Source organism: Lontra canadensis, unplaced genomic scaffold (genome assembly GCF_010015895.1).
Source record: "Lontra canadensis isolate GAN:19392208 unplaced genomic scaffold, GSC_riverotter_1.0 scaffold3, whole genome shotgun sequence".
Lineage (NCBI taxonomy): Eukaryota > Metazoa > Chordata > Mammalia > Carnivora > Mustelidae > Lontra > Lontra canadensis.
The window spans coordinates 17,887,073-17,911,022 of NW_022630997.1; the positions used below are offsets into that span (position 1 = coordinate 17,887,073).

General features: G+C 41.1%; 2 protein-coding genes and 1 non-coding gene across 8 annotated transcripts in view; all 3 read left to right on the forward strand.

The window, feature by feature from the left end:
* The window catches only part of CWF19L1 (CWF19 like cell cycle control factor 1), a 30,450-nt gene extending 11,505 nt beyond the window's left edge, over nucleotides 1-18,945 (forward strand). For 3 of the 4 annotated variants that reach the window (XM_032882377.1, XM_032882383.1, XM_032882385.1), the window contains 8 exons: nucleotides 5,052-5,136; nucleotides 6,959-7,099; nucleotides 8,214-8,328; nucleotides 9,087-9,166; nucleotides 13,687-13,896; nucleotides 14,785-14,904; nucleotides 15,367-15,464; nucleotides 18,522-18,945. In XM_032882377.1, the coding sequence (XP_032738268.1) occupies nucleotides 5,052-5,136; nucleotides 6,959-7,099; nucleotides 8,214-8,328; nucleotides 9,087-9,166; nucleotides 13,687-13,896; nucleotides 14,785-14,904; nucleotides 15,367-15,464; nucleotides 18,522-18,666 (994 nt within the window). In that variant the 3' untranslated portion in view covers nucleotides 18,667-18,945. Of the gene's footprint in view, nucleotides 1-1,109; nucleotides 1,318-5,051; nucleotides 5,137-6,958; nucleotides 7,100-8,213; nucleotides 8,329-9,086; nucleotides 9,167-13,686; nucleotides 13,897-14,784; nucleotides 14,905-15,366; nucleotides 15,465-18,521 lie in introns of those variants that run through there. The other variant, XM_032882392.1, reaches the window with a different exon arrangement.
* On the forward strand, nucleotides 14,433-14,580 carry LOC116858486. The gene has a single exon (XR_004380925.1). It is a non-coding gene; the product is annotated as a small nucleolar RNA SNORA12 (small nucleolar RNA).
* Nucleotides 18,946-21,584: 2,639 nt separating the features above from the next.
* The window catches only part of CHUK (component of inhibitor of nuclear factor kappa B kinase complex), a 43,892-nt gene continuing 41,526 nt past the window's right edge, over nucleotides 21,585-23,950 (forward strand). For all 3 annotated transcript variants that reach the window (XM_032882366.1, XM_032882368.1, XM_032882372.1), the window contains exon 1: nucleotides 21,585-21,754. In XM_032882366.1, the coding sequence (XP_032738257.1) occupies nucleotides 21,650-21,754 (105 nt within the window). In that variant the 5' untranslated portion in view covers nucleotides 21,585-21,649. The remainder of the gene's footprint in view (nucleotides 21,755-23,950) is intronic.

The window sequence follows — 23,950 nt, forward strand, 5'->3', positions numbered from 1 at the left end:
TTGTTCCAAGTGAAGTGAAAACGTTGACCCGTGCAAAAACTTGTACACAAATGATCATAACAGCATTATTCGTGATAGACAAAAAGCAGAAACAACCCCGATATCTATCATCTGATGAATAGGTAAAGAAAAAGTGATATATCCATACCTTGGAATGTTACTCAAGAAAAAGAAATGGAGTACTGATAGGTGCTTCATGGGTGAACCTTGAAAACATGCCACATCAAAGAAGCCAGGCGCAAGAGACCACATGTATGATTCCATTTATATAAAATGTCCAGGGTTGGGGGGGGACAAGGTGGTGAAGTAGGAGACCTAAATTTCATCTGGTTCTAGGAATTCAGCTAGATAGTTATCAAACCATTCTAAACACCAACAAACTCAACAGGAGATTGAAGAGAATACCAGCAATTCTGTGAACAGAAAGCCACCCACTATCTGGAAGGTAAGAGGTGCAGAGAAGTGAATCCGAGGCAGTATTTGGGAAGATAGACTGCGGGGAAAGGGAGCCTCTGTCAGCCGGCTCCCCGCAAGGGATAGAGCAGTGGAGCCCAAAATCAGAACTTTTAGAAGTCTTGAAATAGGGCTCCACATATGTGGGATATATGGCTTCAAAGAGTCAGAATTTATTTTCTTTGTTGGCTTTGTTAGCTCAAAAGTCCATGCTTCAAATGGATACACACTAAACCACACATCTCTGAGCTAACAGCTCGTATTAGTTAGGAATGTTTCTGGCTTCCAGGAACAGAAAGTGTGATTAATGGTAGCCTGGGCAGTAGACACGGAAGTTTTTGAAACGATGAGGAGTATGGAGGTACTTGTAGGTTGGTACAATGACTTAGCAATATGTTCAAACATCTAGGAATCAGGATTTTCCTGTCTTGTTCCCTCCACCCTCAGTATATTTGTTTTTTGCCCTCATGGTTGTCATGCTCCACTGAGGGACGTTGCTCCAGGGACTAACCGGGGCAGAACAGTAGGTGGGACAGTGTGGTCTCAAGATCCTTGGGGTCACAGAAAGACTGGGTGGGGGTGTGAGGGTGGCAGAGCTCCCAGAGCGGGGAAGCCAGCTCCAAAGTCGGAGCTGAGGAGTGGCCTCTCAGCTTGGAGTTGCCATAAAGCATGATCTGCGGCACAGCAGAGGCCCAGCCAGCGGCAGATCTGAGGAGACCCCCCCTTCCTCCCCTGGGAGGAGCAGCCAGGAGTGCACTGCAGGAATCTGCTGAGTTTGGAGACTGCAAACAGGGCCATGAGCCAGAGATAGAGACACTCTGTCACAGGCCGGGTGAGCACGGAGTGCGGCTAGAGACCAAGGAGGTAGGAGTGGTTGACTGCTTTTCTCTGAGGGCGCACGGGACAGGGGTGGGGAAGGTGGGGGGGATAGGGACTGGGAGGCCGCCATTTTCATTCCCATCCTTCGAAGCTGTATGAAAAGCCTTCTGGGAATAAAAACTACAGAGAATAAACCGGAGCAGATTATTTAGCCTGGCCCCTGGCAAGGGCAGTGCAATTCTGCCTCAGGCAAAGACATTTGAGAACCACTGCAAGAGGTCCCTCTCCCAGAAGATCAGCAACAACATCCAGCCAAGACCAAGTTTACTGATCAATGAGAACTGCAAAACTCTAGCACTAGGGGACTACAGCACAGAGAATGCATGGCTTTTTCCTCCATGATTCTTTAGTCTTTCAAAGTTAATTTTTAAAATTTTCTTTATTTTTTTTCTTATATATTAAAAATTTTTTCTTCTTTCCTTTTGCAACCAATCTTATCAATTCCTTTTTTTAAAATCTTTTTTAATTTTCATTTTTACAGTCATATTCTACCCCTTCATTGCATTTAACCTTATTTTTTGTATATATATGTTTTTCTTTCTTTAAAATTTTGGGATACACTTTCTTCTAACAGACCAAAATATGCCTCAGATCTAGTGTATGGCTTTGTTCTAGTCTCCCACCTGATCACATTGTCTCCCTTTTTTCTTTTTTTTAATATTTTTTCCTTTCTTTTTTCAACAAACTTCTTATCAATTCCTATTTTAAAATCTTTTTAAATTTTCATCTTTACAGTCATATTCCATCCCTTCATCGTATTTACCCTTTTTTTGGTATATATGTATATATGTTTTTCTTTCTATATGAAATGTCCAGAATAGGCAAATACATAGAGATATGTACAGGGCTAGTTGGAGGGGTAGTGGGGAGTGATTGCTAATTGGTACAGAGTTTCTTTCTCTGGTGATAACAATGTTCTAAAATTAAATTTTGGTGGTGGTTGCACAGCTCTGTGAATATGCTAAAAAGTATTGAATTGGGTAGTTTGGATGGGTGAATTGTATAGTATTTGAATTAGAGCTTAAGATATGTTCCATATATACAATGGAATATTATGCCTCCATCAGAAAGGATGAATACCCAACTTTTGTATCAACATGGATGGGACTGGAAGAGATTATGCTGAGTGAAATAAGTCAAGCAGAGAGAGTCAATTATCGTATGGTTTCACTTACTTGTGGAGCATAAGGAATAACACAGAGGACATTAGGAGAAGGAAAGGAAAAGTGAGTTGGGGGAAATTGGAGGGGGAGACAAATCATGAGAGACTGTGGACCCTGAGGAACAAACTGAGGGTTTTGGAGGGGAGGGGGGGTGAGGGGTTAGGTGAGCCTAGTGGTGGGTATTAAGGAGGGCACGTATTGCATGGAGCACTGGGTGAGGTGCATAAACAATGAATCTTGGAACACTGAAAAAAATAAAATTAAAAACTGTTAAAAAAACACGACAAAGAAACCTGTGCAACCTTTCAGCCAGAGCTGTAACAAAAACCCATACCCAGCATAATAAAAATACTAAATGTAGGTAAATTTCCACTAACATTTGCACTTCAAATTATAGTCCACGCTTTGCTTTCCTGTATTTTGAGTGTTACTATGTTTTTCCTTCCTTTGAGGAGCATTTTAAAAACACCATTCACCGGTGCCTGGGTGGCTCCGTTGGTTAATTGTCTGACTCGTGATTTCCGCTCAGGTCAGGATCTCATAGGTGATGGGGTCCAGCCCCTGGTCAGGCTCCGTGCTCAGTGGGGAGTCTGCTTGAGATTCTCTCCCTCCCCTGACTCATGCACATGTGCGCGCTCACTCTCTGTTTCAAATAAACAAACAAATAAATCTTAAAAGGGGTAGTATCCTTCATCAGTCATTTTTATTTTAAAATAAATGAGAGAAACATTTTAATGGCTTTTTGTGGGAACTTGCAGTTTCCCTGTAGTACTAGTTTTCTATCGCTATTGTACAAATTGCATAAACTTTGTGGCTAAAATAATCCTATTTATTATCTCAGAGTTTTGTAGCTCAGAAGTTGGACATGGACATCACTGGGCTAAATACAAAGTGTTAGCCAGGTTATGTCAGTTCTACCCAGGCAATCCAGGATCATCTCCCTATCTTAAGGGTAGCAGATTAGCAACTGATTAATTCCATCTCTCACCTTATTCCTCTTTGCTGTATAAGCTGACATTCACAGGTTATGGGGATTAGGACATGAACATCTTTGGGGAGCTAGTGTTTTGCCTGTCACACCTGGGTAGCCTAACAGTGGGAAGTATTAGCAGTTCTTGAGGCCATTGCCCTAGTCACTACTTGCAGTAAAGAAAGACACTTCCATAGGACATTCAGCTGTTTTCCCTTAATGTCTTCATGTACTATTAAATCTTCTATTTAATTATGAGTAAACTTGTTTCAGTCATTTTAAAAGTTTCATATGAAACAGCATGACTTTCACCTTAATACTGACATCAGTTCCATTTACCGATTATGAATCTATTTCCTCTCTTTAAAGAAATGGGTTATAGCAGACAAACTGTATTTTGGCTTATTTCCTTTTAGTAATGTGAATTTAAAACAAGTATTTGTATTTGTTTATATACAATGGTATTATGCTAGATTTTTTAAAATAAAATTATATTTTTTGACAGACTCAGGAAATTTCTGTAGCATGAGGAAAGGAAAGCACTCTAAGGGTTGGCATTTGTATTAACAGTCAACTCACTAAAATTAAAAAATATATATAATGCTGTAACTTTTCTCTTTTTAAAAAAAGATTTTATTTATTTATTTGACAGAGATCACAAGTAGTCAGAGAGGCAAGCAGAGAGAGAGAGAGGAGGAAGCAGGCTCCCTGCCGAGCAGAGAGCCTGATGTGGGACCCGATCCGAGGACCCTGAGATCATGACCTGAGCCGAAGGCAGAGGCTCAACCCACTGAGCCACCCAGGCGCCCCAGTAACTTTTTTCTTTTAATTATTAAATAATAGTTGCTCAGTGTACAATACTTGTAAAACAGAAAATCTCAATAAAGTGTTTTGGTGTATTCATTTATATTTTTTCTGTAAAATTATATAGACACTCACGTGTTTTTATATTTTTCCTAGAAAAGTGAAATCTTACTATAAATTACTGTTTGAAGCATATTTTCTTCTCTTAAAACTTTTTTCTATTTGGCTTTCATTATTATAGCCTTTATTTGGTTAGTTTTTGTTTTTGTTTTTGTTTTTTTGAGAAGAGAAGAGAAAACATGGAAAAGGGGCTGGGGATAAAGGGAGGGAGAAAGACTCTTAAGCAGGGTCCATGCCCAGTGATCATGACCTGAGCTGAAATCAAAAGTCCTACACTTAACTGTCTGAGCCATCCTATTATATCCTCTTTCATAGCTTTTTATTACGCACAAAAAAAAAAAAATAGTATAGTGAACTCTCCTGTACTCGTCACCCAACTTGAGCAATTATTATTTTGCCAATTTTACAACTCTTTTAAAACCAAATATTGGAGTTTTTGGAGTTTGTGTTTTTCAAATACGTGATCTTGTTTTCTTCTACAAATATCCCTGTTGAGTTAGGGATGACTATCCTACTGGATTTATAGGTGACATCTGAGATTATGTTACTGGTGGTGATGGATTTAGGATCTGTGCTCTCTTGGTCCCACTGAGTACATATTTTATAATTGTAAATCAAAATTAAAGTTTTTGGTGACCTGTTGTCTGTTAAATGTATTGTAGAAACCACGTCGTTCTACAGGAAAATGCACAGCATGCCACCAGGTTCATAGCTCTGGCGAATGTTGGAAATCCAGAAAAGAAAAAGGTAAAGATTTGAGTGTTTGGTCATAGGTTAATATTCACTTTCTGCCTGATAAATGTTCCTCCTGCCAGTTCGGCATTCAGATCTTACTTCTTTCCAATTGCAAGGTTTCAGCATTTCAGTGACTCCTTTGTGAAGATAGAGTAATGAAAGGTCAGGTTTCCTTGAGTCTTTTGTAGGGGATTTTAAAGACGGGTTTGGGAAAATGAGCCCAGTGAAACCAAGGCAGACTGTCCAATGAATGATATTCCTTTCTTCCCACATCCGTGTGGTTGACTTTGTAAGTATTCATGAGTTTGCCCTCAGATGGTACTCTTGCTTTGCTTCTTTTGGCACCTTCATTCAGCAGAAATAATAGCCTTGATAGGATTTATATAACCCCTCCTTGGCTTTGGGAAATCTCAGTGATATCTGGAATGTATCTTTGTACTGGAAAACAGTAGAGGTGAATGAAAGAATATACCAGAAAAGTATGTTATTTTTCTCACTTCCAGAAATCAGCATTTCTGATTCTCCAGGGCCAAAAGCAGGATGTTGTGGATTGAGACAGCTACAGTCAGAACAGTCAGGCAAAGGAAGGATAGATAGATGAATTATGTGAAGATTATTCTGTAACATGTCATAAACATGACATGTTAAACAGGTCATGAAAAGATATGAAAAAACATGAAAAGATAAACAAATACATATTCTGAATTTTCCATTGTATCTTAAGCTTTTCAGCCCAGTGTGTTCTTAGCAAGTTTAGAGTTGTGATTTTTTTTTTTTTTTTTTTTTTTTTTTTACTGCCCTTTTCAAGACCCTGTAGCACTCACAGTATTTTCACTGTAGCAGTATTTTACTATTGCTTTACTCTCAGGGGCATCTTAGCCTCAGTTCTGCGCAACTCATACTACAGTCAAAAAGCATGGACATTTTTAATTTTGGCAAACGTTACTAAATTCATCTCAAAATTTTGTTCCAGTTTATACTCCCAGCAACAGTGTGTGAGTTTGGGTTTTTTTTTTTTTTTTTAAGATTTTATTTATTTATTTGTCAGAGAGCACACAAGCAGGCAGAGGCAGAGGGAGAAGCAGGCTCTCTGCTGAACAAGGAGCCCAATGCGGGACTTGATCACAGGATGCAGGGATCATGACCTGTGCTAAAGCAGCCACTTAAAGGACTGAGCCACCAGGCATCCCGTGTAGTGTCAAATTTTTATTAAGGTTTTTGCCAATGTGATGGATGAAAGATAGTGTATCACTCTTCATTAGTTGCATTTCCCTGATCAGTAGTCAGGTTAAATATTTATTCCTAGCTCATCTAAAGTTTTCAATATCTCTGCTATTAGTGTAAGAGTCTAGGTATCTGTATGAATATTTATATCTTTGCTCCTAGCCCCTAAGAAGACTTATCAGCATATGCAGCAGAAATTGTATAATATCAGAGGGAAACATTAAGATGTCCAATTTAGTTTTCATTAGAATAAAAGAATGGCAGTGCCACAATTCTGTTGACAAAGTACACAAAGATAAAGGACTAGAGATAGAAGCAGTTTGTCTTCAAGGGTTATGGAACAAGTCTCTCTTGGGCCTTGTAGTGCCAGTTTTGTGTAAGAGCTGATTTTTGTAACGGCTAGGGCTTTGATTCGTTGCTTGTGACTTGATCAGCCCTTGGTTAGCCCCTACAGAGATCACTAAATTGATATTTGATTTACTATGTATTCTCTGAGCCATAAACAGGCCAGTTGCTGTTCTTTTACTCAGTTTCTGTTAATAAAATATGTTGATGACTTTTGGATAAACAGGATTCCCCCTAATGTTATGTTTGTTTTTTTTCTCCATAGTATCTTTATGCATTCAGTATTGTTCCCATGAAACTAATGGACGCAGCAGAACTCGTAAAACAGCCTCCAGATGTTACTGAAAACCCTTACAGGAAATCTGGGAAGGAAGCATCCACGGGAAAGCAAATTCCTGCCCCTGAGGTGTGTTCTGTTTGAGAGGTGGCATTTTCTGGGCTGGATTGCCCATTACTCATATACTTTTCCTGGCTGTACTTTCACCCGTAAGACCAGTTTAATCCCTAGAACCTAAGTCTTTTTTTTTCCCTTTGGAAATCATGATGGTGTTTAGAAAGACTAAGCAGATTTCAAGTAAGCTCAGTGTCTTTTATTGTAGTTTGAGGTTAACAGTTTCATATTTTAACTCTTTCTTTGTCTAAACTGGGTTCATGTGCTGGAGGTACACATGTTAAGTCTTTCTTTGTCTAAAGTTGAGTCTTTATTTTTAACTTAAAATTTATTTTAGAGAGACAGATGGAAAGAGAGAGAATAAGCAGGGGAAGGGGCAGAGGGAGAGAGAAAGAGGGAATCTCAAGCAGACTTCCCGCTGAGCTCAGAGTCTGATGCAGGGTTCGATCCAAGGACCCTGAGATCATGAAATGAGCCTAAATTAAGAGTCAGACACTCAATCAACTGAGCGACCCAGGTACCCCTATTTTCAACTTTTCAGGCAAGGATCCAACTGCTTGTTAGCAATGTAATTTGTGGTTTAATAACGAGTGCTAGCAAGTAACTAGGACTCATTGTGAAGAAATTTCTTAATAGCAGACTTTTCTGAAACTAATTTTCCCTCATTAAAATAAGGAATGTCAGGTTCCATTACCAGTGTGCATGGTTTACTTTCATAGACTTTTTTCCTTCTTGAACAACTTCCTCATCTTTTTAATTAAAGTTCAGTTAGACTTATTTGACCTGTGGAATTATAGGACTACACTAAGGCCCTACTGAGAGTGAAAGGAAAAGGCATTTGAGTGGGTTCATATTGTTCTGTTTTAGCCAAGAATTGCTCTATAACTTGCATTTTAACTTGCTTTTACAAAAAGATGGATTTGGTGGTATTTTGGGTAAGTATTGAGAAGTATGAGTGACAGTCCAGGCATCAGGATTAGGAAGATATTTTTCTTACCTAGAATAGACAGAATGGACTGGAAGGAAAGATAAGTGTGACGTGGCAGGAATGATCCCTTGTATGTGAATGGTTGGCTTCTTGCCTAAATACATTTAATTACATTTTCTCTTTTGCCTTTGTCCATTCCAGGAAGAATCAGCCTGTCAGTTTTTCTTTGATTTAAATGAAAAGCAGGGAAGGAAGCGTTCATCTACAGGCAGAGATAGCAAGTCGTCTCCTCACCCAAAGCAGCCTCGCAAACCTCGTAAGTACCTTGGTTCCTGAGGTCTCCTCTGTGACCAATAACTTATTTCAGGTCTTGTGTGGGACATGGCTTTGCTAAGGGAGCCTCTTCTGGAGAAGGAAAACCGTATAGTTAGTCATTAAGACCAAAAATAAAATAATACTGAGATGGCCTGATTTTGAGGGTATCTGAGGCTATTCCTGAAAGAACTATGGAGAAACCTCCTTTCCTTCCCTTCCCTCATGTCTGTAAAATATGAGGTAAAGAGCCTACAAAACCAGTGAGGTTCATAAAATAATAGAATAATCAAACTCGTAAAAAGGAATTTAAGGTTATTTCATTGAAGTCCACTTTCTCTAGCCTTGTTTCAAAGTTGGAGAAGCGGACCTTGGTGGCGTAAACTTATTACCAGAGTCATGGCTGGCTAGTGGCATAGCTGGGGCTGGAGTTGGGACCCCTGACCTCCAGTTCAGTGTTCTTTCGCTGCAGCTGTTGCCAGTTAGATGCTACTTCAGTCAGTATGTGGTCATCCACTTGTGGTTATTGACCTGTTAATTGGTTGCAAATTCAGAGCTTTTCTTATAGGGGTCAGTTTCACTGATAATGGTGATGGGGCGTGGGAGGACACAGTAGAAGCACAGCAGGGCCAGCCCTTCGTGGCAGTGCTGTATACCAGTCTTTGTGGGCGTGAAGATCAAAGAAGGCTGAGTTCTATAGGGTGATTATGTATATGCTGGAGTGCTTGGACCATCGTAACATCTTCTCTCTTCCATATGAAGCTCAGCCTCCAGGACCCTGCTGGTTTTGCCTTGCCAGCCCTGAAGTGGAAAAGCATTTGGTGGTCAACATCGGCACACATGTGAGTTACTTCCCAGGACCTTTTACAGAGAAGGACACCCTTATTTGTTTTTTATTAACTTAATAAAGTTATAATTTGCATTTCATAAAGTTTACCCACTTTAATAAAGTGTATAACTCACCCGTTTGTAGTCAGCTTACCAAGTTGTACAACCATCACATAGCATGGTTTCAAAACATGTCCTTCACTCGTGACCATTTACAGTTAATCCCCATTCCCATCCTCAGCCCCAGGCAACCACTGGTCTATTTTCTGTCTCCATGGGTTTGCCTTTTCTGCACATTTCATATAAATGGAGTCATACAACATGTGGTCTTTGTGTCTGACTTTTTTTTTTTTTAAGATTTCATTTATTTTTTTATTTGACAGAGAGAGAGAGAGATCACAAGTAGGCAGAGAGAGAGGGGGAAGCAGGCTCCCTGCTGAGCAGAGAGCCGGATGTGGGACTTGATCCCAGGATCCTGGGATCATGACCCGAGCTGAAGGCAGAGGCTTTAACCCACTGAGCCACCCAGGCACCCCTGTGTCTGACTTTTTTAATTCAGCATAATATTCTTGGGGCTTGTCTATGTTGTAGCATGTGTCAGTACTTCCTTTTTGTGGTCCTTTTTATGTATTCTTTATATCAGTTGATGGGCTTTTGGGTTGTTTCCATGGCTATTAGGAATGATGCTGCTACGAACATTTGCATGTATGTCTTTATGTGGACATATGTTCTCATTTCTTTTGGATAGAAACCTAGGAGTGGAATTTTTGGAGCTGGTAAATTTATATTTAATTTTTTAATTAAACTGCTAAACTGTTTTCCCAAATGACTATACCATCTTATATCCCCATCAGCAACATGTGAGGGTTCCTATTTTTCCTACATTTGTTATTGTCTGTGTTTTTGATTATTGTAATTCTCTTGCGGTTTTACAAGCGTGCCCCCTCCCTTCCTCCCTCTCTGACAAATGCATGAATCCTAGGGTGAGGCCTTCATATACTTCTTGTCCATACAAATTAGAGGTGATGAGTTGCTTTCATTAATTACTCAGTATTTAAAAGAGGATTTTCTTTATCCTAAAAAGGGAGTCCTCTGTCGCCTATATACACATTTGGATGAAAACTGTTGATACTCTTTTTTTCCCGTCTTCAGATTCAGAAGGCTGAGTTTATTAATTTTTATCTATAATTACTTAACACTGGGAACAGAGTCATGCTAAATCATTACATGAAAGACTAAAGTGATAAATTCCTGAGTTTTGCCTAGTAATAGAGGGTATAGCATCCCTAGATAGGAATACCCATATCTACATTCATAGTGTGGGTAGTAGTGTCATTATCCCAAGATAATAATGAAAAGGTTGCTTGGTAAGCACTGAATCACAGAACTGGATGATCCTGAGGAAGATTTTACTCAGGCTGTGCACAACTGATGAATTGTGTATCTCACAGTAAAGTTGTCCTGTTTCAGACTTCAGATACTTTTCCTTGGGCAGTACTTGTTTAGGTATCGACTAATACTGGTCTTTGACCCTTATTTTCCTGGCATCTGTATAGACCATTATCCTTCTTTTTCATTCACTTAGAATGAAGAAAGCTTAATTTTCAGGATTATAGTTGCACCCTAGTGATCTGTGACTAGAATTGGCTGTTTCCCATGGCTCTTGATGGAATTATTTATAGACCGTTTCTCAGTCAGTGTAGTGCTTCTGCAAATAGATACTTTCATCTCTTCTTTCATTGATTTATTCTAATTTTGGTTTCTGAAGGTGAGCATTTCCTCAGTTTACCCTCACAATCTGAGAGCCCTTTATTGTGGTCTCCTGTAGACTGAGCAGAGTCTCATTTTCATCATTGTACCCTTTTTAAGTCATATCCCTCTCTGCCTTTATACTTCCAGACTGAAGAGTCCCAGTCGTCTACATTTAAATTTTATATTTTGATTACTGGCACACTCCTATCTATAGGGGGAGCATTATAGGGTCAAGGCCTGGGGCCTCATTGGCCATGAAGTCTATGAATGAACTCTTCAGTAGGAAGAAGAGCAGACTTGAAAAGTTTTTGGTTTTACAGGAATGCCCTTTTTGGATTCTCTCTTGGACCTTGTTTTCTTCTTTGGATTAGTTGATGCCATTTTTCTCTTCCACACAGCTTTTATGGTAGGCAGGCAGGCTTTGGATTGCCTTCTGTTTGGGAAGCTTCAGTAGTTCAAAACAGCACACAGGGGAATACAGATCTGGAACAAGTCACTTAGCTCAGGGCTGCTCTAGGCCTCAGGGAGAAATGACCTTTTCTTTCCATTCACCTTTGAATTGCCCAGGATTATATAGCCCCGAGATGAGACTAGGGGATGAGCAAGGAAACCTGTTTCCTTCTCATCTAGGCCTGAAGCTACAGGGGCAAAAAATATCTCCGATCTTGTTTGTAGCCCAGCCCAGCACCCCAAGTAGGAGGCCACATGAAAATTTTAGCCTAGAGCCTACTAGTATTCAAGTCTATACTTACCTGTATTGTCCTCTGTCTGACAGAAACTTCTTGGGAATCTCTGGGACCTTTAGGTATCTGGCAGAGGGTTTAGAATCCCCTCCCTGCAACCATTCCTCTTGATCTCCTCTCACTACCTTTGTTTGTCTTGGATTGGTCTTTGTCATGCCTTCTTCAAGGGATATACATGGAACTATGTTAATGGACCATGGTCACAAACTGGTAAAAGGAGGGAAAGGCTGCCAAGAGTCCAGAATAATTGTTGCAGAATTCATGCATTTTTAAATTTATACATTTTCATTTATTTTTTAATTTATACATTTATACATTTATACATATACTATTTATACATTTTCAGAAATAATTCAAGTATAGGACTGAAGGTGAGAAATTGAAAGGAAGGGGAGGAGATTGGGCAAGTGTGAAACTGTTCACAAGAACTGGGAGATAAAGCTCTGAGAGTGAGGGGGGTGCCCTTTAGTCTGGAATAGAAACCTTCAATAGCTTCACTGCACATTATAATATAAAAACTGATGTTCATGGCAGTGACCCTTTGACATGAAGAAAAGGTTAGAAGATTCAGGCTTCAAGAGTAATCTTTAAAAACATAAAATCATTGGGGCACCTGGGTGGCTCAGTCATTAAGCAGCTGCCTTCAGCTCAAGTCATGATCCCAGCGTCCTAGGATCAAGCCCCATATCGGAGTCCCTGCTCAGCGGGAAGCCTACTTCTCCCTCTCCCACTCCCCCATCATGTGTTCCCTCTCTCACTGTGTCTCTGTCAAATAAATAAATTAAAAAATCTTTAAAAAAACCCCATACAATCAAAAATAGTTATTGTACAGGTTAGGAAAATATTTTAGTGTTTATAAGGTTTTGATGAACTTCAGTCATCTGGAAGATTAAATTTGTAATATGTTCTATCCTCTATGCCAAGTAAATCAAGGATGACATGCTTTAGATTGTTTCGGATACCTCTTCTGTCATTCTGTCGGATTATCTCGGTATTAATGATAAATAACTCCTTCCTTCAGTCTTAACTTTGAACTCATGACACTAAAAGGAAATGCTGGATTGCTTTCTCTAAAGCTTTAGTACCTTCATTTGCCAGTGGTGATATTCACTGGCCATTTCTCTACTCAGTGTTTTCCCTTCAAAGAGTGTCTGAGGATAGAGCAGTCTTGCATGTTTTGGTTTTGACAGAAATATTTTTAGTTGCTGTTTAGCTGCTGACATCCACTGTTAGGAAGCATAGTTTTCTACTTCTTTGGATGTGTCTGAGTTTGAGGTTTCTCCTTCTTTTCTCCCATCAGGTTATATGTTTGCTTTCATTCTGTATGGGTTAGGCAGCAGTTTAAGGCTGTGGGGACACTGGATGCTAATCATGACAGCTTTGCCTTTTTTGTGAGTCCAGAGGATGGGGTGTGGAATTTGATGTTATCATAGGGAAAGAGGTCATTTTTGAAATCGAGTGGTATCTTTCTGTGGCTGAAGGCAATAATAACTGAGAAATGGTTTTCAGGTTTGGAGCCCGGGAGGGAAAAAGCTAACTATTTGCTGTTCCTGTCTCCTTTAGCTTTGGTGTGTTTGAAGCCAAAAGCTTGATGGTGTGCCAGTTCATTTGATAGTTGGATAGAAATTTGTTGTATCTAATTTTATTCTTCACCAGGTTCTTGTTATAACCTCTAAAATCAGGTTTTTTTTTAAGTCAGAGAATTTCTCTTACAGCCTTTCAAGCACTTTGTCGACACCTTCATGCTCACTCTTTATTTATTTATTTATTTTTAAAGATTTTATTTATTTATTTGATAGAGATCACAAGTAGGCAGAGAGGCAGGCAGAGAGAGAGGAGGAAGTAGGCTCCCTGCTGAGCAAAGAGCCCGATGTGGGGCTCGATCCCAGGACCCTGGAATCATGACCTGAGCCGAAGGCAGAGGCTTTAACCCACTGAGCCACCCAGGTGCCCCATGCTCACTCTTTATATTGGCTTTCTTTCCCTGAAGAATCTTATATGTGGCATTGATGTCTTGATTCTGTGTGCTTCCTCTGTAGTGCTACCTCGCCCTGGCCAAAGGAGGCTTATCTGATGACCATGTCCTCATCCTACCTATTGGGCACTACCAGTCAGTGGTGGAGCTTTCTGCAGAGGTGGTAGAAGAGGTGGAGAAGTATAAGGTGACACTGAGGCGGTTCTTTAAGAGTCGAGGGAAACGGTGTGTTTTATTTGAGAGAAATTATAAGAGCCATCATCTCCAGCTGCAGGTAGGTGGTCTCCACCCAGAGACCTTCCAGAACTTGGAAGGACCCTGTGGGGACCTGAATATTGACAAGTATTTAAATAAGATCAATTAATATTTCAATATATAATTCTAATTTAAAATCAAATATTTACATTTTTAATATTTAAAATACTTAATACATATTTTCATATTATCATTTGAATAGTGTTCATTTAAAAGTGTTCCTTTAAAAAACACTATTTAAAAATAGTTTTCATTTAAGGTAGTGTTCATTAAAAAGTGATAAATCCAGAGAAATCACAGGGAAGTGCATGGTCAGTATGAATGGGCCAGCACAGGTAGTAAGTGCCTTGTTTAGAAAAGGAATGGGTACTTGAGGAAGGTTTCAAGAAAGACTGGGGCCTTGATAGAGGTAGAGGTGGAAGAGAGTGGGTATTTATGTGAGTGGGTATTATTTCAGCAGCATGAGTGAAGTCTTAGAGGTGCAAAGTAGTCCCAGAGCCTTGATAGAGCTATCAGTTCAGAAACTGGGGGATTGTTTATGGATAATTGGTTTGTAGCTGTGGTGGTTTTCTTTCTGGCACATTTGTTAAATTTTCAAATGGGCCTGACTCTGCCACACATATTACCTAGGAGCCGGCAAGGGCTTGATGACAGAGAGATCTTTCTCCAGCCTTTCCTGCATCAGGCATTGGCTCCCACATGTGGCAAGCTATCTCGTAAGTTTAAGTCCTTATAGACAGGCTGACACAAGCCTGGCTGGCCTGAGGAGAATCTCTGCTGAGGGGTATTTCTCCACCCCTGTGATGGATTTGCTACTTCTCAGGGACTTCTGCAGGAGGCCTGACCTCTCAGGGACCTGTATGAAGAGTATTTTCCATGTGTCTGCCTCTCCCCCAACACCCCTCAGGTCATTCCTGTGCCACTCAGCTCCTGCACCACAGATGACATTAAAGATGCCTTCATCACCCAGGCCGAGCAGCAACAGATTGAGCTGTTGGAAATCCCAGAGCACTCTGACATCAAGCAGGTGAAATAGGAGGGGAAGGATGTAAAGTAAAGGATGAGAAGTAAAAATGTGGTTTCTGACATGTTGAGTCTGAGGGCATGCTCTACTGTCTGAGGGCATCCCAAAAATGTTAAATAGGCAGATGGACCGTTTGGACCTAGAGCATGGGGTACTGATTGGACTGGAGATGAGGATGACATTACAGCAATGCCTTGGTGCATTCCTGGGAAGAGCAAAAAATGTGAAATTTCCTAAGGCAGGAACTTTGAAGGTTGGGTGCCACTGGGAGGATCTTTGTAATATCTGGTAGTTTGGCTTTTTAAACTGTATTCCATTAAGTGGCTTGGGATCTGTACTGCTCACATTCTTTCTCTTATACTTCTAGACTGAATTCTTTGCCAAATAAAAGTTTATAAGAGATGAGCTAGGTTTTAGATTTTTAAAGCATTATGATATGTCCTCATTCAACTCTGTTTACTTTAGATTGCACAGCCAGGAGCAGCGTATTTTTATGTTGAACTTGACACGGGAGAGAAGCTTTTCCATAGAATTAAAAAGAATTTTCCTTTACAGTTTGGAAGGTTTGTATATTTTTCTTATTTTAAATGTATCACTAGTCCTACTATGAACAGAGTAGTGGGCTGCATAGACAATTGAATAAAAAGCCAGGTAGGAAACAGTATTTGCCCCAAAGAACTTATAGTCTTAGGGCAAGTCAGATATTTGCATATGTGACAGTAATGTAATGCAGAATGTGAAAAGCACCATAAAAAAGTTTGAAGGAATAGTGGACTTCAGAAATTCAGAAAAGGGAGAGCTTATTTCTGCTTTGTGAAAGGCTTCAAGAAGAGGTTGACATTGAGCCTGAGAGATAGAGTCATAAGGCAAATATTAGGGTGTGGGCCTTCTAGCCGAAAGGAGTGAAGTGCTACCATTAATTGAGAGTGTGCTGTTTGCCAGGCACTGTGCCAAGAGCTTTACATGCATTGCTTCATCTAATCTTCCCAATTCTGTAAGATAGGTACTATCATCCCAATTTACCAAAGCAGAAAGTGAGGCTTCAGAGATGTGCCCAGTAGAACTTTCCATGATGTTGGAAATGTTTATAAATCTGCACTGTCCTATACAGTAATCACTAGCCCCATGTGGCTCCTGAGTGCTTAAAATGTGGCTAACATGACTGAGGAACTAAGATTTTTTTTTAAGATTTTCTTTATTTATTTGAGAGAGATAGAGCACAAGTAGGCAGAGCAGCAGGCAGTGGGAGAGGGAGAAGCAGGCTCTCTGCTGAGAAGGGAGTGTGATGATGGGGCTCGATCCCAGGACCCTGGGGTCATGACCCAAGCTGAAGGCAGCCACTCAACCAACTGAGCCACCCAGGTGTCCCTAGGATTAAAATTTAAATCGCTACATCTGGCTAGTGGCTCCTGTTAATGGACAGCATGGCCTTGGAGGGGTTAGATAGCTTGTCCATGAGCACACTCGGTAGGTTCAAACCTAGGTAAGTTGAACTCCAAAACATGAGATTTTAACCTCATTATTGTGTAGTATCCTTAGGCCTAGATGAGGTGTCATTTATGCTCCTCATATCAGACAGAACATGATTGTAAAACCATGTAGAGAGTGTTATCAACTAGGCAGACTGAAGATAGGAAGTTGTTGGCAGTAAGAAATAGAGTATAGAGGGAGGGCAGTATAAGATGTGCAGAACCGATTAGATAATACTCGTGTCTGATTTGCATTTTTTTTTCCTGACTAGAACTGAGCTTTGAGTCAACTTTGCACCCTTCTTGGACTAATTTGGGAAACTTCCAAGAGATTGCTACCATTGGATAAGTCTAGGAAATATGGTTGTCTACATTTTCAAAAAGATAATTGATAAGTGAGAATAGGTGTGATTAGGGACTTCAAACATCTGATGTTATTTTTTTGTTGTTGCCTTAGCAACAGATGCAGATGTGGACACTGATGACTTAGGCACATAATTGCAGATACACAGACAGGCACATAAGCCCACAAGAGAAGTTCTCTGAATGGTTTTGTGCTCATGATAGTTTGTTGTATTTTCAATGTTAACTGTTTCTCAAAATACTAATGTACAGTTACATAGCATTTTATAGTTAACAAAATATTTGAAAATATTTTTTTCCACCACTGTACAAGAAAGGTGGTTCTGTCTACATTTTATAGATGAAGAAGTAGGCTCAAGGCTTGCCCATGACTTTTAGAAAACTCATGTGATTTTGTTTTCAACTCTTCTGTTTATTGTAGTTTAAAGTGAAAAATGAACCATATAGATGGACAGAGTTCTTTCTTTAAAAAAAAAAAAAAGTTCTTTTTTTTTTAAAGTAATCTCTATACCCAGTGTCAGGCTCGAACTCACAACCCCAAGATCAAGAGTTGCATGCTCTACTGATGAGCCAGCCAGGTGTCCCAAGTAGAGATATTTCTAATATATCAAAATGAGTATAAAAATAAATAAAAATGTAAAGCAGTGATCATTAGAAGGTAGCCTCTGTGTGTGTGTGTATCAGGATATATTTTTTAGTCCTGAGAGCCAAGATAAGTTATTTTATTGATACTGAGCCTGTGCTGTTGTGCCTAGGTGTGAGTCCTCTAGGAGAGACAGAAAGTGGCGTATGATACTAGGCCTGATCTGCACCATGCCCTCAGCAAAGTCATGGTCTAATTGGGATGACAAAACTAGAGTTCACGGCAAGATGTATTTATAGCTGGTTTGGTGCTTGGATTGTGTTATTTCCATACTTCACAGAAACCCTTACTGCATTTCATAGGCGAGGAAATCAAGACTTAGCGATGAAGTCATGTTCAAGTCAGAGACAGCAAGTGGTTGAACTAGGAATGGAATTAAGCCCCTAATCTTTGTTTTTAAAAAGGTTTTATTTATTTGTTTGAGAGAGAGAGAGAGAGAGAGAAAGAGAGAAAGAGAGAGCACGCGCATGCGTGCGTGTGTGGGCAGATGGAGAGAGGGAGAGAATATCAAGCAGACTCCCCACTTTGAGCACGGAACCTGACCAGGGCTCAATCTCATGATGCTGAGATTGTGACCTGAACTGAGACCAGGAACTGGATGCTTGCCCCAAGCTCTGATCTTTCTGACCAGGGCCCAGTGTCTTTGTACTATGTCAGTGTTGCTTCTATAAGTACCAGTAATATTCCAGCTTGTTCCAAGAGAGAAAAGGAAATAGGGTTTGAAGGTTTATAAAAGAGATAGGACCTGAGCTGGTCACTTAACTTGAATATGATTTTTTAAAAAAGATTTTATTTTTATTATTTATTTGATCACAAGTAGGCAGAGAGGCAGGCTAAGAGAGAAGTGGGAAAGCAGGCTCCCTGCTGAGCAGAGAGCCTGATGCGGGGCTTGATCCCAGGACTGTGGGATCATGACCTGAGCTGAAGGCAGAGGCTTTAACCCACTAAGCCACCCAGACACCCCTTGAATATGATTTTTGATAGAATGGCAGAGGTGGCACTCTGGGCAAGAGAAAATGGTATGAACAAAGTTAGAGGAATTTGCATACCTTTTTGGGTGACACTGAGAAGAGCTCTCCAGCTGAAGAGGAATAGAGGGGAAGGGGCTTCAGGCTGATACTGTCCATTTTTACTTTTTTCTGCAGGGAGGTGCTGGCCAGTGAAGCCATCCTTAATATTCCTGACAGGTCTGACTGGAGGCAATGTCAGGTCAGCAAGGAAGAGGAGGAGATGCTGGCTCGCCGCTTCCGGAAAGACTTTGAGCCCTTTGACTTCACTCTGGATGACTAAGCAAAGGAAAAGGCACTTTATGAACTTGACAGGAAGTAGTAGCCTGTTTTTTAAAGGAAGTACAGTCTCCCATGGGGACTGTTTATCTGCCTCTTTTTTGTGCATTCCCATGGAACCTGCCTGCAGCAAGAGGCCCAAGATTGAGTATTTTTTTGAAAATATTTCTAGGATGAAAAGCCTGTTAAAATAAGCATGTCTGTCATCCAGCTTCAAGTACAGCTTATGTTAATCAACATTTTAGAAAACATTAATCAAATAAAATCCAAATGCTTTTCCATGGTTGGGAAGTTATGTCATGTTACCTATACCATTAAATGAAGTTGTGTGTGTGTGTGTGTGTGTGTGTGTGTGTGTGTGTGTGTGTGTTAATAGGGTGTCCAGGGCTTTGGACTCTACTATTATTCCAGGATCTCACAGTTGGCTTCTCCCTGAACAGTCTACGGTAGAGAAGGGACATAAGGCTTTTGCCATTTTTCTCTTACAGCATTCAGTATTCATCTTATTGATACAAAAGAGCTCTTTCAGCCCTTCAGCAAATACTTAACTCCTATGTGCCAGGTATTTTTCCAGACTCCAGGAGTATGCCCATGTCCCAACATGGTCCCAGTTATCCCAGAGTTTACAGTCTAATTGGGAAGAGAAGGGGCAGATTTTAAAAGAAGGAAGATGAGTTCTGCTTAGGATAGTTGCAGTGTGCTATTGGGTAGTTCTAAACTCATGGAGACCTGGTTTGCGGGATCATCAGGGTATAAGCCATAGTTGAAATTATGAGAATGGATGAAAATAAGATAGGATGAATACAGTCCTAAGCTAAAGAAAAATACCTAAGAAGTATCAATATTTAAGTAGTCCTTGGAAATAGAGTGATCCACAAGTATATGGAAAAGAGAGAGGGAAAGATCACAGGAGAATGCTGTATCTTAGAAACCAAAAGAAAACTAATTGCTCCTTTATATTGAGCACTTATGGCCCAATGTTTCACTTAATTCTAACAAAATGTCTATAAGGTATTATTGCCTCCATTTTATACATGAAAAAAAACAGACTCAAACTTGAAGATTGTGAAGCCTGAGGTTGACCATCCTGGAATTTAAAAACAAGCTATGCAGCATCCCTGAGAATGGGGATGTACTATGAACTATGGGAAACAACCTGGTTTCTGCAAAGATGGCCACCTTAGGGTCAGCCCACTCATCAGTATCCCCAGGTCCTCAGCATTCCTCCTTAGCTCTTGCAAGTGAGAGTTATAAGACTTTGGGCTCTGCTTACCCGCCATGGAGATCAGACACACTTCAGTGCTATGCTATGTAGTACACCTAGCAGACAAAGGGCTTTATACTGTTAGGGGCAATCAGTACCACAATCCTCTGTGCAGTCTGCCCAAATCTCACAGATATGTTTGGGAGGTACCATTTGCCCTCACCTCCAACTCCAGCTCCATGGTAGCTAAGCACATGCGGGAATCCAGAATCTGTTACCACACATTACTGAGGCCCAGCACTGTAACTTGGCTTGTGCTCAAGTACTCAACATTCTGGTTGCACCATTCAGGGATTCTGAATCAATAGATCCATGTGTTCTGCCAGAAGCCAGTTCAGCACTTTCAGAGCAGCCAGCAACATTGCTGTGGTGCACATGCTGTATCCACCTTTAGGCATCTCAGCATGCTACATCTGTTTGTGGGTCACGAAGTGTAAGTTGGAATTTGAGTACTGAGATCACCATAGGTGGGGCTGTGCCAACGATGGTTCAAGCACACACGATCTCAAAGGGTGCTCCAATGACCACTTAATGCAACTGATAACATTTCTTCAGAGAATTGGATGCCACAGTTATTTTTATACCCAGAATGACTGACTAGATTCCCAAGGTCTGTGAGGCTGAGACATATAACCAACTCAAAGTGAAAACGGAAAACTGGTTCTTCCATGCTAAGGCTATCCACCACTGGGAAGCATTTCTTTTCTTTTCTTTCTTTCTATTTTTTTTTAAGATTTTATTTATTTATTTGACAGAGAGAGACAGAGATCACAAGTAGCAGAGAGGCAGAGAGAGGGAGGGGGAAGCAGGCTCCCTGCTGAGCAGAGAGCCTGATGTGGGGCTCCATCCCAGAACTGGGATCATGACCGGAGCCGAAGGCAGACGCTTAACCTACTGAGCCATCCAGGCGGCCCTGGGAAGCATTTCTTGTTGCACCAACAGTATTCCTAAAACTTGCCTCTGCAGCCCTGCACCAAGCATCAGAAACAATTCCCCGCAGTAAGGCACTACTGCACTGGCAAATCCGTAAATGGGAGACCACTGGACTGCAAGCTCCGTAAGGCATTCATGGGGAAAGCTCCCGAAATCAAGAGGAATATTCTTTACTTTGTAACAGCATCACATCCTTGAGTCTTTTGTGATTACAGGGGAGATCCTGGAACAGGTGTACAAGAAGTCAAGCAAAAGAAGAGCTGAGCCTGACTTTACGGTAGATGATTAATCGTTTTTAAAATCATAGACTGTAAAATTTAATGCATCAGTAGATCTGTAAGCGCAGGAGTCTTTCTAGTTTTTAGATTCCGCAATATTTGAATCATTGGTGGCTTTTGCCAGTGCCAGTTCAGCGGGTGGTGGAGTTGGATGACAGATGGCAGAGGTCTGAAGAAAGGTGAAATGTAGACGGGGTGGAGACGATAACTTGAAAAATGACTTGAAAGGAATGGAGAGCTTATAGTTTTGAAGTCTGGGAAAACATATGTTGGTTCTCTCAGCCAGGAATTTTAAAAAGGGACTTAGCGAACTGAAGGCGAGCTCCACTCTTTCCAATCCTTTCGCTGGCTGGGCTCCCGCAGGTGTGCGGAGTACCTGGGGCAGGGCGTTTCCCGTGGCGGTTACCGGAAGTGACCCATATATCTCGCGAGAAGAAAGAAGCGCGATCCTCGGCGGCCGGAACCGGTCTGGGAACAGTGGCGGAACGTGAGGCCGCTTGCCCTCCCGCCCCATGGAGCGGCCCCCGGGGCTGCGGCCGGGCGCGGGCGGGCCCTGGGAGATGCGGGAGCGGCTGGGCACCGGCGGCTTTGGGAACGTCTGCCTGTATCAGCATCGGGTGAGGTGGGGCGGGAGAGGGAGCGGCGGTGGGTGTTTGTCAGCGTTTGTGGAACACCGCAGTTGTCAATATGTGAGAGATTGTCGGTGAGACTTTGGGCAGTACTGTGGGCCAGTGAGCCGCCTGTGAGTAAGTGAATGTGTGAAACTGTGCTTGTGAGTCTGGTGACTGAGTCCGAGATTGTCTCTGAGGGCCAGGGTCAGTGTGTGTGAGAGCTCTTAGGGGGAACTTGGGGTATGATTGTCAAGATGTGACAAACTGTTTACTGAGTGGGACACTGCGTATGTGTCTCCGAATGCAGAGAGTGTTGGGGTGTGCGAGGCAGATGCACATTAAAGTGCGTATTGCGAGCATGAATGGGTGAGAAAATGGGACTGAAGAAGGGGGTTGACTGTTGGAATGTGCGTGTTCCTGTGTGTGCTTGGAGGCTCTGTCGTATCTGTAGGGGCTGGAATAGACACGAAAGGTTTCATGGGGTCCACAGTTAAGCATTTGGAGGCATTGGGTAGGCTTCAGATTTGGGGATGGGTTCTGGGTAGGGAATAGTGTGAGGATCAGCTGGTGAAGTGATCATGGCTTCCTAAGGGAAGGAAGTAGATTGGGTGTAAGGTGCTCTGGTAGAGACAGCTAACTTCAGACTCAGGAATTTTGCTTTAATTGAAAATGTTTAACCATTTAGCAGTAGTTAATAATCATGTTTGAGCTATGCATCGTTCAGCATACCAATAAAAGCTACGAACCCTTTTCCTAGCAAAATGCAGAGTTGCACATCCCCAGCACCTTATGCATTGCCATTTGAGGGGGGTCATGCTCTCCTGAAGGACATTCACAAACCTTTTAGAGGTATAGATCCTTGACTAATATTCCTTGCAGTACAGCCTTTATTCTGTCATCCGTAGAAGAGTTAAGATAATTATTTACATCCTGGGTTTGTTTGAGAAATAAGATAGTATGTGTAAAGCTAAGTACAGTACCTGGCCTAAGTTTACCCCTCAAATGTTGGCTCCTGCTACTGTTGTATTGTTGCTGTTTTCATCATCTTTACCATTATTAATTGACTTTAAAAAAAGGAAATGTCAAGATAAAATTGCTGTCTTTGAGAGATTGTTTTGTAAAAGATAAATCTGAGTGAAAAGCATGGGGTAAGATGAACAGTTATAATATTATTAAAGTGTTTGCAATTGACCTGTGAATGGAGAAATAAATTCAGGATTTGCTATCTTAAGAAATAGGGGGTATAGGTAGAGAGCCTGTAATATAGGGTGCGAGGTAGGGAACATTAGAGTATACCTGGGAGGAATAGGCATGTTTCTGTGGCAGTCACAATGACACATGTCACCGAACTGAGGAAATTTTGTGATGCAGCTTTCTAGATAGATCATAGGAAGACATCTTGGAGAGAGGGAGAATGGGAGGTGAAGGACTAAGGTGTTGAGTGCGTTGACAGCTAGACAAGTAGTAAATTTAATAATTCTTACAATCAGAGAGGACAAAAGGCACTCAGAGAGAAAAGAGGGAGCCAGGTGTTTCTAGTGGAATGTTACCTATGGCCTTGTTTTTCTAAGCCTGCCCATCAGCTTGGTCATAAGAAAAAAAATATCCTTGTTTTTCTTGGTCCCTGACTGGGGATAGATAGATCAACACATCACTTTTTAAAAAGAATTATAGTAAAGTATATATAAAGTTTACCATTTTAACCATTTTTAAGTGTACAGTACAGTGGCATTAAGTACATTCACATTGGTATGCAACCATTACCGCCATCTATTTCCAGAACGTTTTAATCTTACTGAACTGAAACTCTGTAATCATTAAATGATAACTCCCAATAACTCCACATTGTCCCCGCCTCCCCGCAACCACACTTTTAGTTTCTGTCTCTATGAAATTCATTACTTTTTTCTTAAGATATTGTTTATTTATTTGACAGAGAGAGACACAGCATGAGAGGGAACACAAGCAGGGAGAGTGAGAGAGGGAGAAGCAGGCTTCTTGCTGAGCAGGGAGCCCAATGCGGGGCTCAAACCCAGGACCCTGGGATCATGACCTGAGCCCAAGGTAGAGGGTTAATGACTGAGCCACCCAGGCACCCCTGGAATTCATTACTTTTTAAATGGAAGAGATTTGGGTTCCTTAGAATCCTAGAAATCTCTCAGGAACTTTTCCAGGTATCTAGACTGCTCATCCCCTAAACTG